At 38.7% G+C, this 13,854-nt stretch overlaps 1 protein-coding gene across 2 annotated transcripts; it reads left to right on the top strand.

Annotated features, from left to right (window-relative positions):
• The first annotated feature begins 2,890 nt into the window (after positions 1-2,890).
• CLK1 (CDC like kinase 1) lies at positions 2,891-10,133 on the top strand. Of its 2 annotated transcripts, XM_004004815.5 has the most exons (13): positions 2,891-3,015; positions 3,946-4,109; positions 4,343-4,571; positions 5,564-5,654; positions 6,052-6,118; positions 7,186-7,302; positions 7,392-7,558; positions 8,047-8,141; positions 8,233-8,362; positions 8,903-8,985; positions 9,379-9,458; positions 9,562-9,652; positions 9,772-10,133. In XM_004004815.5, the coding sequence occupies exons 2-13, from the start codon at positions 3,946-3,948 to the stop codon at positions 9,913-9,915; spliced, it is 1,458 nt and encodes a 485-aa protein (XP_004004864.1). In that variant the 5' UTR covers positions 2,891-3,015; the 3' UTR covers positions 9,916-10,133. The 2 variants fall into 2 exon arrangements, with proteins under 2 accessions (XP_004004864.1, XP_042100880.1); XM_042244946.2 differs by lacking the exons at positions 2,891-3,015; positions 3,946-4,109; positions 5,564-5,654 and having other exon boundaries at positions 4,508-4,571.
• The last annotated feature ends 3,721 nt before the right edge of the window (positions 10,134-13,854 follow it).

Genomic DNA, 13,854 nt, shown 5'->3' with positions numbered 1-13,854 from the left:
TTGGTGTCTGTTGAGCTTGTTTAAACCTTAACTGGCTGTTGGGTGTCGGTCAACGTGCAGCTAGGAGTGAAGACAAAGGCCCTGCTAGAGTGGCTGGGAAGGGGGTGTGGGGAAGGCTGGAGGTGATGTTGGATGATGTCCAGCACCCCGGACTCACTGCTGCCTTTGACTGCCCTGGGGCCAATCCGCTTAGGAGTCACTGTCAGCCACGGAGCCAATCACCCACTCAGGAGCCACGGGTCACCTGATGCTGAAGCTCTAATAGTTTGGCCACCAGATGTGGAGAGCTGACTCATTGGAAAAGACCCTGATGCTGGGAAAGATTGATGGCAGGAGGAGAAGGGGGTGACAGAGAATGAGATGGTTGTATGGCATCACTGATTCAATGGTCATGAGTTTGAGCAAACTCAGGGAGCTAGTGATGGACAGAGAAGCCCAGTGTGCTGCAGCTCATGGGGGTCACAAAGAGTCAGACACAAACTAGCACCTGAACAACAACATAACTCTCACACTGTGCATTTTTTCCAGTTGACACTATAGTCACATTCTGAAATAGTGGGAGCTAGGACTTAAAACTATGAATATGTGTGGAGGTGGAGACACAGGCCTTCAAACAGCCCATAACATGCATTAACACTAAAATAGCTAATTTAATTAATGAAACTTTGGGTAGATCCCAAATCACTAAATGGTTACATATGGGCTTTGTTAAAGTTAAAATCATTTTGGAAAATAAGTACAAGATTTCGTCACCTTTTACCCAGAAATTTTATTTTATTTTTTATTTTTTATTTTTTTACCCAGAAATTTTAAAATGAGGAATTCTCCTAAAGAAATTAAACATATTAACTTGCACAAGCTGGAATCAAGGTTGCTGGGAGAAATATCAATAACCTCAGATATGCAGATGACACCACCCTTACGGCAGAAAGTGAAGAGGAACTAAAAAGTCTCTTGATGAAAGTGAAAGAGGAGAGTGAAAAAGTTGGCTTAAAGCTCAACATTCAGAAAACTAAGATCATAGCATCTGGTCCCATAACTTCATGGAAAATAAATGGGGAAACAGTGGCTGACTTTATTTTTCTGGGCTCCAAAATCACTGCAGATGGTGATTGCAGCCATGAAATTAAAAGATGCTTACTCCTTGGAAGAAAAGTTATGACCAACCTAGACAGCATATTGAAAAGCAAAGACATTACTTTGTCAACAAAGGTCCATCTAGTCAAGGCTATGGTTTTTCCAGTAGTCATGTATGGATGTGACAGTTGGACTATAAAGAAAGCTGAGCGCCAAAGAATTGATGTTTTTGAACTGTGATGTTGGAGAAGACTCTTGAGAGTCCCTTGGACTACAAGGAAATCCAACCAGTCCTTCCTAAAGGAGATCAGTTCTGAGTGTTCATTGGAAGGTCTGATGTTGAAGCTGAAACTCCAATATTTTGGCCACCTCATCTGAAGAGCTGACTCATTTGAAAAGACCCTGATGCTGGGAAAAATTGAGGGCAGGAGAAGGGGACAACAGAGGATGAGATGGTTGGATGGCATCACTGACTCAATGGACATGAGTTTGGGTAGATTCCAGGAGTTGGTGACAGACATGGAGGCCTGGTGTGCTGTGGTTCACAGGGTCGCAAACTGTGGGACACGACCGAGTGACTGAACTGAACTTGTTCTCTGCACAGTCATTCGCTGCAACTTTGACCTGTATTAGCAGAATATGGTTAATACCCATATTTAGATTGCTGTTAAGATTGAGACCCTATGCTTAATGTTAACACAATGTGATTAACTATTCTACTCCAAAGACTGGGATTCCCTGTTTTGGTTAACATTTAAATGTGCTGAGAAGCATGTACTTAATAACAGCAAATTTCACAAGTTACTGTGAGAAATTTCTCCCTCACAAGCAAAACACTAAGCTTAAATTTAGTGATCCTGATCCCATATAGAAATCTAGGTGTTAATGATTTTAAAGCATTTTCAGAGAAGAGGCTTAAGAAATGCAAACCACCATAGGTTTTTGGGAATTCTATGTGTATTCCTTTTCATCACTTTACCCTACAGTACTGCATCCGTAATCGGCAGGTTATCTACCTTGCTCTCCTGTGCAAAAAACACAAGTACGCTCCATCTTCTTGCGTCATGATTTTATGTGTTTCACTAAGTTTAGAGGGAATAACGTGACCTTTTTTTTCCAAGTTGGAGGAGGGGCGGCGATCAGGATGAGCAGTTACTTTGTTCTCTCAAATTGCAGCTTGATTTCTGTTATTCAGAAGTTGTTTTCCGATAATTCTGTCTTCCAATAACCTTCAATTTTTCCCTTTCAGTTTACTTGAACTTTACACCTTAGAGGCTTCACTTAACATGGAAATCTTGCTTACCTGAGTCCCACTTCCTGTCTCCAGGCTCTTGCTCACATTTGGATTTTTAAAACCTTGGTACAAATCTTTACAATCTAACCTCAGTGAGTGTGGGTCTCAGTCACGTAAGGTTTAGTTTTAAAAATGTCTCAGAACAAAAAGCCCAAATCCAGACAATTCCTAATTTGGGGCTACTTGATGCAGATGGTGTAATCTCCGTTTAAGCGGTTGCAGTCAGGACACACGCTACTTTGTACCCGCTTCCCCCACTTTTCTTCGTTTCTAGTGTTCAAGAACACAATTTTTGGTGAGGATGAACGAATCTTTTCTACGCAACACAACGTTTTCTCAGAGAACGGAGAGCAGGCCAAAATGGCCACCGACAAAGCCTTGCCTCGGTCCACCTATTGTCTCTGAGCTCCCCAGCCAGCGCCTGCGCATAAGGCTCACCAGCTCCGCCCGACACGCGTGCACGCCCCGCCCCGCCCCACCCGGAGGCGGAGACGCGCTTGCCTAGTCATCTTGTTTTCCAGAAGTCCAGACGCTGCGGTTGTTAGCTCCATACTGCCGTAGGAGCTTGTCGCAGCCAGCTGGGTTTTCTCCGTGGTCGCGTTGCAAGCATTACCTCCTTAGGCTTGGACTCTTTGGCCAGGACGGTAAGACGCAGGGAGAAGCGGGCTAGATGTCGGGACCCCCTTTTGTGCCTTGAGAACACCCGTGAAGCTCCCCCACGGGCTTGTTGGCCGCCTGCAGTCTCTGGCGCAGTGATCTTTTCTTCTCCGCCTCCCGCTCCCCTCCCCTAGCTGCAGAAAGATGGTTCGCTCGTCTTCCAAGCTTATCGAGGCCGTTGCTGCGAATTTCTTTGTGATCCGCGGCGAAGAGTTCGCTAGGCGGGCAGAGATTCTCGAACGTTTGCCTTCCCCAGAGGGAGCGGGGAGGGCCGAGCCCGGGCGGCCGCCATGTTGTCTGCAACGGCAGGCCTCGGACGGGCTCTAAGATGGCGGCGGGGTTGGGGGGAGGTTGGCGATGACTTGGGTTCTGGAATGTGCCTAAGTGACGCTCTTCTGAGAAACTTTGCTCTTAACAAAAAAAACCACATTGACCTGATGTAAGGCGACTCGAGGGAAAACGGCGAATGTCTTTGCCCTCAGAGGTGAAAGCAAAAGTTAGGTTTAGGAACTCAAGGAAACAGGAATAATATGGTGTAGTTGAAAGAGCGTGTGGGAAGTCGGGTGATCGGGCCTTTTAGGCGTGGGTGTTTCTGCCGCCCCTTCTCGGAACAGTTGGAGCGTCTTGATTTCGACGCTTGTTTTTGTATAGAGTTGAGATGGAGCCCAGGTGTTAGTGCTGGTACGAGCGGTAGTTGATGAAAAGTCGTTTCTGTATAACGTTTTTTTCAAGTTGTTAGGAATTTGTAGTTTTGGCAGGAAAGGATTTCCCTCATAGTTGAGTAATAATGACTTTTGAGCTTTGATTTAAAAGAACAATGAAAACGTCACAACTCGGATGAATTTTAGAGGACGAGTTTTATTAAAATGTTGACATATGGGATACAACTAAACCGGGAAAACTTGTCTTTTATGTAGATGAGACACTCAAAAAGAAGTTACTGTCCTGATTGGGATGAAAAAGATTGGGATTATGGAAAATGGAAGAGCAGCAGCGGCAGTCATAAAAGAAAGAAGAGATCGCATAGCAGTGCACGGGAGAACAAGCGCTGCAGATACAATTACTCTAAAACATCTGATAGGTAAGAAGGGTTCTTAGTATCTCAGTAATTACATTAACATGTTAGTTTGATTTCAGTAAAACTGGTGGGGAATACATTTTCATTATTAAAACTAGAATTGACTCAAAACTGATGCATTGCTGTTTTCAGCTATGGTTGTAAAATTGGAAGTATGTTTTTTGGTGGGAAAAAAATTTTAATGAGTATTACTTTAAGAGAAAATAAAAGCATTGAAAAAAACATTCTTTTTCTAGCTATTACCTGGAAAGCAGATCCTTAAATGAGAAAGATTATCATAGTCGACGCTACATTGATGAATACAGAAATGACTACAGTCAAGGATGTGAACCTGGACATCGACATAGAGATTATGAAAGCAGATATCAGAATCATAGTAGCAAGTCCTCTGGTAGAAGTGGAAGAAGTAGTTATAAAAGCAAACACAGAATTCACGACAGCACTTCATATCATCGTTCACATGGGGTATGAGCTCTTTTAAATTTTTTGGAAATTTTATTTCCCATGTGGAACAGGAAAACTTGAATTTATGTTTGATCATTTGAGAAAGTTCTATTTAGGATGAAGTCATCTCAGTTTTAACTTGCAGGATTCTTTGTGCATTGGATAGGAAATTCCTGAAGTACAGTACATGTTTAATTGTATGGTAGCAGATTTTATTAATGATTGGCAACTAATTGTCATTCCAGTGAAATAGTGGAGATAATGTTGATTAGTTTATAGCAGGGATTACAAGATACTCTGAAAATATTTTTATGGTACTTTAGGAAATTTGATTTGCTTTGATAAATGAAAGTCTTACAAGTAGGATTTTTATATTTGTATGATTGAGGATTATGCTTTGCCTTTGTTCTGGCTAATCCTTTTATCACTAAAAAACAGATTTGAACATTATGGGTTGGTTATGTATTTGGAGCTCAAGCTCAGATGACATTTTAAATACTGTAGTGTTATTCTTGTATGCCAATTTTTTTTCTCCCCGACATTAGAATTTTTATTTTATTTACTGTTTCGATATTTGTTTTCTTAGATTAGCTAGGAAATTATAATTTGGCCACAGTCTACTTTTGACAAGTAAATAATTACATTCTACAATTTTACAGCATTAAATTAGGACACTAGAAACTTAAAAGTTATGTTTCAGTGAATGCTACAACTAAGCATTTTTTTTTTTTTTTAAGAAAAACAATTGTATTATGTTTTGTTACCTTGCCACTTTGAGTATCTTATCTGAAAATCTGTTCCTTGCCATGTTTTTCTCCTGTTAACATAAACTATGTGCCCTGTGAATTTCTGGGGACTGAATTTGAAATTGCTCCTGCCAACCGTTTGTGGCCTGGCGTGTATCTGAATGCCTGAATATCTCCCCGCTGAATGAATTTCGTATTCTGCCCTGAATTCACTCGGGTATATTGATTGGCTGGATGATCTTGGTGCCGCGCACTTGACGTTTCCAGAAGAGTCACCGAAGGAAAAGAACCAGGAGTGTAGAGGATGATGAGGAGGGTCACCTGATCTGTCAGAGTGGAGACGTACTAAGTGCAAGATGTATAGAATATTTTTCAACACTTATTAACTTTTCAGATAACATAATCTATTTATAGATTAAGATTTCAGGGATTTGGAAATCTTTTTTCTTTCTCTGTTTTTGTTTGTTTTGTTTTTTCCATTTCTTTTGGTGGGGGGGATTGTGTTTTTGCTTTCTTTAGAAATTTAATGTTATACAGAACTTCCAAAACAGTTAATCAAAGTTAATGAAAGTAGCTTAAGAATGAAATTAGATCTAAAAATAGTTATATTTGTTTTTTGGCAGTGTTGACCAATGAACTATCTAGTGATAAGGAAATTTGTAGCATCAACTAGAATAATCTGCATTTGATAGCCTTTATTGTAAGTAAACTGTTTTCACTTCTTGGTATAACTGAGTTTTATTTCTCTCTTTTAGATGAAATTGTTGATACTTTAGGTGAAGGAGCTTTTGGAAAAGTTGTGGAGTGCATTGATCATAAAGCGTAAGTTTTTTGGTCTGGAATTGGACTTGGGAAGGTGAACAGTACAGAAAATACATTTAGGATATGATCTGACCATGAATCAGTTATTGTCATTAGTCATTATACCCTTTTAGCTTAGGGGTTTTATCTTAGATACAGGAAATGCTCAGTAAAGTTACTAGCCCTTTGTGTTTAAGCAGTAGCTGTTTATAGTGCATGTGAGCTGCTTCTACAAGCTGAGAATAGATTTTATTGTGTCCAAAGGTACTTTTTGTTGTCCCACTGGGCACAGTTCTAGATCAGTTTTTAGCCTTGGTTTCATGTTAGAAGTCTGGAGACTTTCTTACCCCAGACATTGAACCAGTCTTCAGGAACCTGTAATTTTAGAAAGTGACATATCTGATACTGGTAACAAAAGCTAGGGCTAAAAACACTTTAGATTGATGTCATAAGTTTATCCATGCCCTTCAAACAATTGATTGAAATAAAATATGGTAGGAAATTTTTTTGTCTCTTGTTTGAATTTCTTTCTCCTTAGGGGTGACAAAGCTTTTTGAATTATTAGGGGAGGCTTCCTGCTATTGGTTTGTAAGGTTCTAAGAACTAGCACTCTTTTATATTACTTCCACTATTTCCCAACTTCTTTGGCAACCTGGTCCAAATGAAGATTAGCCAGTGACTGGTACTATAGGAAGAAAACTACTCCATGTATGTATGTTTTATGTCTTAATTGGAATGTAAATTGAGGTGATTAATGTCACAGTATTGTGAACTGTTGGTTCGTAGTTAAAAGACACACACAAAAAAAAGGTCACATGAGTTAGATGGGCTGATGAGAGAAATCTGTATGCAACTTGTATTGACCCTGTCATATTTCCAGATTAGTTGCTTACACTGAGTTGAAGTTGGACATATAATTAGACATAACTATTTGCCTATAATTACATGTAATTAGACAGCTGAATGCCAAACCATAAATTGAAAAAACAAATATTGCTTCAGAATAGAAGTAGGACAGTTTGAAGAGTGATAAAAAATGGAATTGGACATATCTTTTTTTTTTAATGTGGACTTAATTTTCTTAACAGGGGAGGTAGACATGTAGCAGTAAAAATAGTTAAAAATGTGGATAGATATTGTGAAGCAGCTCGCTCAGAAATACAAGTTCTGGAACACTTAAATACAACAGACCCTAGCAGTACATTGTAAGTATCAGAATTGAACTTAGGAAATGGCCTCAGGCAGATTTGAATTGTGAGAGGCTGTACTCAGTTATTTTTTGTATGTTTTATAGCCGCTGTGTCCAGATGTTGGAGTGGTTTGAGCATCATGGTCATGTCTGCATTGTGTTTGAACTATTGGGACTTAGTACTTATGACTTTATTAAGGAAAATGGTTTTCTGCCCTTTCGACTGGATCATATCAGGAGAATGGCATACCAGATATGCAAGTCTGTGAACTGTAAGCGCTTAACATATTCCAGAGTGACACTGATTTTAATGACCAATTTGGATATTTGAAAAAAAATCTAATGTACACTTACTTGGTAGCCTGCCTTAAGAATAGGTAGGAGAAAGGTATAGTTGATTACAAGCTGTTGGTCAATTTACTGCATATCATTCAGTAAATAAGCATATTGTCCAGCATTTAATAACATGTTATCCTGTATAACACTGATTAGCTTTTCTGATTGCTAAAAATGATAATCTAGAACCACTGGGTTAAAAATACAGGAATGGCAAATCTCACCATCTTGACAACAGTATATTACTTCACTTTTTAAATGGTTGGTTTTCAGTGAACTAACTTTAGAAAGGTGTAGTAGTAGGTTTTAGTCCCTGATGGTTTTCTAACAGGCTAAATGTTGACCACTTCCAGAGAATTGTTGTTGCAGAGCTTTGGAGTTTGATTTTTGGCTTTTATAATACAGGAACTTTTTCTGTTTTCAGTTTTGCACAGTAATAAGTTGACTCACACAGACTTAAAGCCTGAAAACATCTTATTTGTACAGTCTGACTACACAGAGGCATATAATCCCAAAATGGTAAGTCTTTGATGTTTTATCTTCACACTTCCAAATTAATATTTTATGCCTCCTTAATAATGCCTTCTTAACCATCATTTATGATTTTCAGAGACGTGATGAACGTACTTTAATAAATCCAGATATTAAAGTTGTAGACTTCGGAAGTGCAACATATGATGATGAACATCACAGTACATTGGTATCTACAAGACATTATAGGGCACCTGAAGTTATATTAGGTAAGAATTTCTTAACTATGCATTGAGACCTGTGTTGAAGCCAACTTTAAAATTTACTGTTCTAGGTGTTTGTGGGACTCTTTTCCATTTTAGGGGTTAGCATAATAAAACACATTAAGGATTTTAAATTTACTCCAAATAGTCAACTCTTTTAAGACTTTGAGAGACTGGTTAATCTTGCTAGATTTCAGTTTTCACATTTATAGTACATGATGGGATTTTAAAGCATAATAATTTAGTACCTGTTATATTCTATACACTTTATGTTAGTGTTTGCATGGTATAGCTTGCTTCCATTTTCCAAGCTAATAAATGGAGACTTGGACTAAAATTTTCTTCCCCGAGTCTGTTGCAAAAAAGTAAGCCTGATTCGGGGCTTGAAACCAGATGTCTCCAGAGCCGGGATTTTTAACATACTATGCTATTGTGTTATGTTTAAGTTTGGATTAAGTGATTCCTTTAGGATCTTTCCAGCTCAAATATCAAAGACAGTAAGAAATATTGAGAATTTTTTCATTTACATTTTGCTTTGCTTTGCAGCTTTAGGATGGTCCCAGCCATGTGATGTCTGGAGTATAGGATGTATTCTTATTGAATATTACCTTGGGTTTACAGTATTTCCAGTAAGTGACAATGATCTGTTTCAATAGCTTTGCCAAAGTAAATTGTCTGTTTATATGAATGAACACTTTAACATAAAGTATACATGCATTTTAGGTAACACTTTTTCATGTGTAATTCTGACACTATGTCCTTCATAATTTGTTTTATTTAAAACTTTTCTAAGTGTATTACAAATAATTATCTTTAAGAAATTTATGATGAATTTACTCTGTAGGCCTTTTTTTTTTTTTTCCCCAGTAAGTTGTAACTTGCTAAAAGTATACCTGATTAGAGATCACATTCTTTGGTGACCTGTAATTATCCATTGACTAAAAATTGAGCAGCTTGCTTAAATAAGAGCAAAACACAATGTGCAAGTAGAGGTGGTTAATAAGTTTTCTTTATTGTTTTAGACGCATGATAGTAAGGAACATTTGGCAATGATGGAAAGGATTCTTGGGCCTTTACCAAAACATATGATACAGAAAACCAGGTATGTTTAAGAAAAAGTGCCATCAGTCAGTCACCTTTGCTAGATGTTTTTTAAGTTTTCATTGTCAATATTATAAACTGAACGAATATCAATTTATTCTTAGGAAACGTAAATATTTCCATCATGATCGATTAGACTGGGATGAACATAGTTCTGCTGGCAGATACGTTTCAAGGCGTTGTAAACCTCTGAAGGTAAGCCTGGGTCTTTGCTTAAATGATCAAAACCTTGAGTTTCTTTCATGGTGGGTAAATGAATTTATAATAAATGGTAGTAGAAAGGGCTGTTGACTCTGTATTTCTTCTCTTTTCAGGAATTTATGCTTTCCCAAGATGCTGAACATGAGCTTCTGTTTGACCTTATTCAGAAAATGTTGGAGTATGAACCAGCTAAAAGGATCACTCTTAAAGAAGCCTTAAAGCATCCCTTCTTTTACCCCCTTAAAAAAGCTACATAAATCTATAATTGTACAGCTCCCTTATCAGATACCATATGGACTGTATCAGTCCCATTTTTAAATATTAAGTTATTTTGTACAGCTTTGTAAATTTCTTGCAATTTTGTATTGCCATGTTTATTTTGTTTGGATGATTTAAATAGTAATGAAAGTCCTTTTCAGTAATTACTGTATAAAATGATTATTCAGAATAAATTTTCTTATATTTATGAAGTTTATATGAAGCTGTAGAGTTCATTTTTAGCATCATATTCTGTTAGTGTAAGAATGGGTGTATATCTCTTTCTGGAGTTTTCATTAAGTCTAGAAATGTTCGGCTTTATTTGCAGTTTAGGGATTGCCAGCATTGGAACTTACACCTTCCTTCTCTGAACCAAATGTAATGAAACCAAGTTATAGAATACCAAGAACTAGAGATTAACCAAACAGATTATGTTTTCCCTTTATTCCCACATTTAATACTGCTGCTTTCTCATCTCTCCCAGTAGGATTCTGCAGATGGCTTAAGGTGCTGAACCCCTTTAAGATCAATGACAGAAACTTCCAGAAATCCTTTGTGGCCAAATGTGAATCGTCAAATAGACTATAATAATTCATGTTTTTGTCCATGGTTTTAAACTCCTTTGTCCATTTAGGGTTCAACATGGTTGGCTTTATAGTTGCAGATTCATAGCAAAATGAAGTGCAGAGTATACCACTTGCTTCACCCATAGATAGCCTCTCCCATTCCCCGCCCCCCACCCCCCATTATCCACATCCCTCATGTGTTAAGCATTATAGGATACAGTGTTTTCATTGCTCTAAAAATTGCTCTGTTCCTCCTTAACCTTGCTCAACCACTATTTTTACCGGTTTATCTCCCAACCACTGCTATTTTTACTGTTTTGTCTAGAATGTGGAATCATTGGAATAGTTGGAATCACATATGTAGTCTTTTCAAATGGGCTTTTGTAAGATATTTATGATAAAGACAACTATGAACTGGGCAAAGACAGACTAATGTTTCAGAAGGAACTGGGGTAAAAATTACATAGTAATGCTGCTAAGTCTTTCAAGAGTTTTCAAGTTCACTTGAGTTTGTAGCAGTGTACCTACACTGGGTGGTACCATGTAAATAGTAAAAGCTGCCATTCTATGTGGTGATTTTAGGGTACTGAACTCATTTTCCCTTTTTAGAAATCCTCAGGTCATTAAGTAGGCTAAAATCTACTCTGCTGCTGCTGCTAAGCCACTTCAGTTGTGTCCAACTCTGTGTGACCCCATAGATGGCAGCTCACCAGGCTCCCCTGTCCCTGGGATTCTCCAGGCAAGAACACTGGAGTGGGTTGCCATTTCCTTCTCCAATGCGTGAAAGGGAAGTTGCTCAGTGTCCCACCATTAGCGACCCCATGGACTGCAGCCTACCAGGCTCCTCTGTCCATGGGATTTTCCAGGCAAGAGTACTGGAGTGGGGTGCCATCATCTACTCTACTAGTGCTCTGTAAATGGAACAACATAGCCTGGATGACAGTGTATCTGTTCACAATGTTACTGAAACTTTTAGGCCCACTGTTGAGACCTGATTGCTCAGAAAAGATTTCTTTCAAAATACTGTTTATTGACAATGCTTCCCAGATGGCGCTAATGGTAAAGAATCCACCTGCCAATGCAGTAGAAGTTTGATCCCTGGGTTGGGAAGATCCCCTTGAGGAGGGCATGGCAACCCACTCCAGTATTCCCTAGAGAATTCCATGGACAGAGGAGCCTGGTCGTCTGTAGGGTCACGAAGAGTCAAGACACAATATGAAGTGACTTAGCACAGTAGCAGGATTGACAACACACCTAAGATCTCTGAGGGGAGATGGACAAGGAAATTTAATGTTTTCATGCCTAACAGCATCCATTTTGCAGCCCATGTATCAAGGAGTGGTTTCAACCTGACAGTTGTTTTTATTATTTAAGAAGTAATAGGCTACAGCTGTCATAGTGATTCCTCTAATGGATCCTGGACAGTGAATTGAAAAAAAAACTTGGATTCACAATTCTGAATACTGTTAACATTTGTGACTCATGGGAAGAGGTCAAAAAGTCAACATTAACAAGAGTTAGACATTTATTCCAATTCTGGAAGACTTGAGGGACTCAAGACTTCAGTGGAGGAAAATAGGGAATTAGAAGTGTAGCCTGAAGAGATCGAGTCGCTGCAGCCTCACATACAACTTGAATGGATGAGGAGGTGTTAATTTTCAGTGAGCAAAGAGACGGATTTCTTGAGATGGAACCTACTCTTGGTGGAGATGATATTAATAAATATATAACAGGATATGAATATTACATAAATTTAGTTGTTGGAGTAGTAGAGTTTAAGAGGATCAATTCTAATATTGAAAGAAGTTCTGGTAATACTGTGGATAAAATACTATCAAACCACTGCATGATACAGAGAAATCCTTCATGAAGGGTGAATTGATGCAGTAAACTTCCTTTTCTTGGTTTAAGAAATTGGCACAGCCACCTCAACTTTGAGCAAACAACACCCTGATCAGTTAGCATTTAGGGAAGATCAGCAATCCTGTTTCCTCAGCACTGAGGGAAGACCAGCAAAAAGACTAGGACTCACTGACTGGTTAGCATTTTTTAACTATCAGTTAAGTTCAGTTGCTCAGTTGTGTCTGACCCTTTGCAACCCCATGGACTGCAGCACGCCAGACCTCCCTGTCCATCACTAACTCCCAGAGTCTACTCAAACTCATGTCCATTGAGTCAGTGATGCCATCTAACCATCTCTGTCATCCACTTCTGCCTTCAATCTTAGGGTCAGGGTCTTTTCAAATGAGTCAATTCTTTGCATCAGGCGGCCAGAGTATTGCAGTTTCAGCTTCAACATCAGTCCTTCCAATGCACATTCAGGACTGATCTCCTTTAGGATGGACTGGTTGGATCTTCTTGCAGTCCAAAGGACTCTGAAGAGTTCTCCAACACCACAGTTCAAAAGCATCAATTCTTCAGCACTCCAACTCTCACATCCATACATGACTACTGAAAAAACCATAGCCTTGACTAGACAGACCTTCATTGGCAAAATAATGTCTCTGCTTTTTAATAAGCTGTCTGTGATTAGTTGCACAGTCGTGTCCGACTCTTTGCGACCCCATAAGCTGTTTAGGTTGGTCATAACTTTCCTTCCAAGGAGTAAGCGTCTTTTAATCTCATGGCTGCAGTCACCATCTGCACTGATTTTGGAGCCCCCAAAAATAAAGCCAGCCACTGTTTCCCCATCTATTTTCTATGAAGTGATGGGACCAGGTGCCATGATCTTAGTTTTCTGAATGTTGAGTTTTAAGCCAACTTTTTCACTCTCCTCTTTCACTTTTCATCAAGAGGCTCTTTACTTCTTCACTTTTTGCCATAAGGGTGGTGTCATCTGCATATCTGAGGTTATTGATATTTCTTCCAGAAATCTTGATTGCAGCTTGTGCTTCATCCAGCCCAGCATTTCTCATGATGTACTCTGCATGCAAGTTAAATAAGGTGACAATATACAGCCTTAATTTTAGCAATAAAGTTATAAAATTAAAATATGTATGTTGCTTTATAGACATAATAATAATGAACACTTTAATAGACTATGGTGTAAACATAGTTTGTATGTGCACTATTGGGAAATCAAAAGATTAGTGTGTATTGCTTTATTATGGTACTCTCTATTGCAGTTGCCTAGACCCAAACCAGCAATATCTCCTAGGTATCCCCATAGAGGAAAGACAGATCATCTTAATCCAATGCAGTACTGAGCTGATTTGAAAGTAGGCTTCAGTCTTTCTCAGGGCAAATCTATGTCCAGTCTACTCTGTTCTTGTTTCAATATCTTTTTTAAAAGTTGTTATTTAAAAAAAAAAAATTATTTACTTATTTTTGGCTGTTTTGGGACTTTGTTGCTGCGCATGGGCTTCTCTAGCT

The sequence above is a fragment of the Ovis aries genome, chromosome 2, assembly GCF_016772045.2.
Source record: "Ovis aries strain OAR_USU_Benz2616 breed Rambouillet chromosome 2, ARS-UI_Ramb_v3.0, whole genome shotgun sequence".
Classification (NCBI taxonomy): Eukaryota; Metazoa; Chordata; class Mammalia; order Artiodactyla; family Bovidae; genus Ovis; species Ovis aries.
This window is presented reverse-complemented; position numbering and strand designations above follow the sequence as displayed.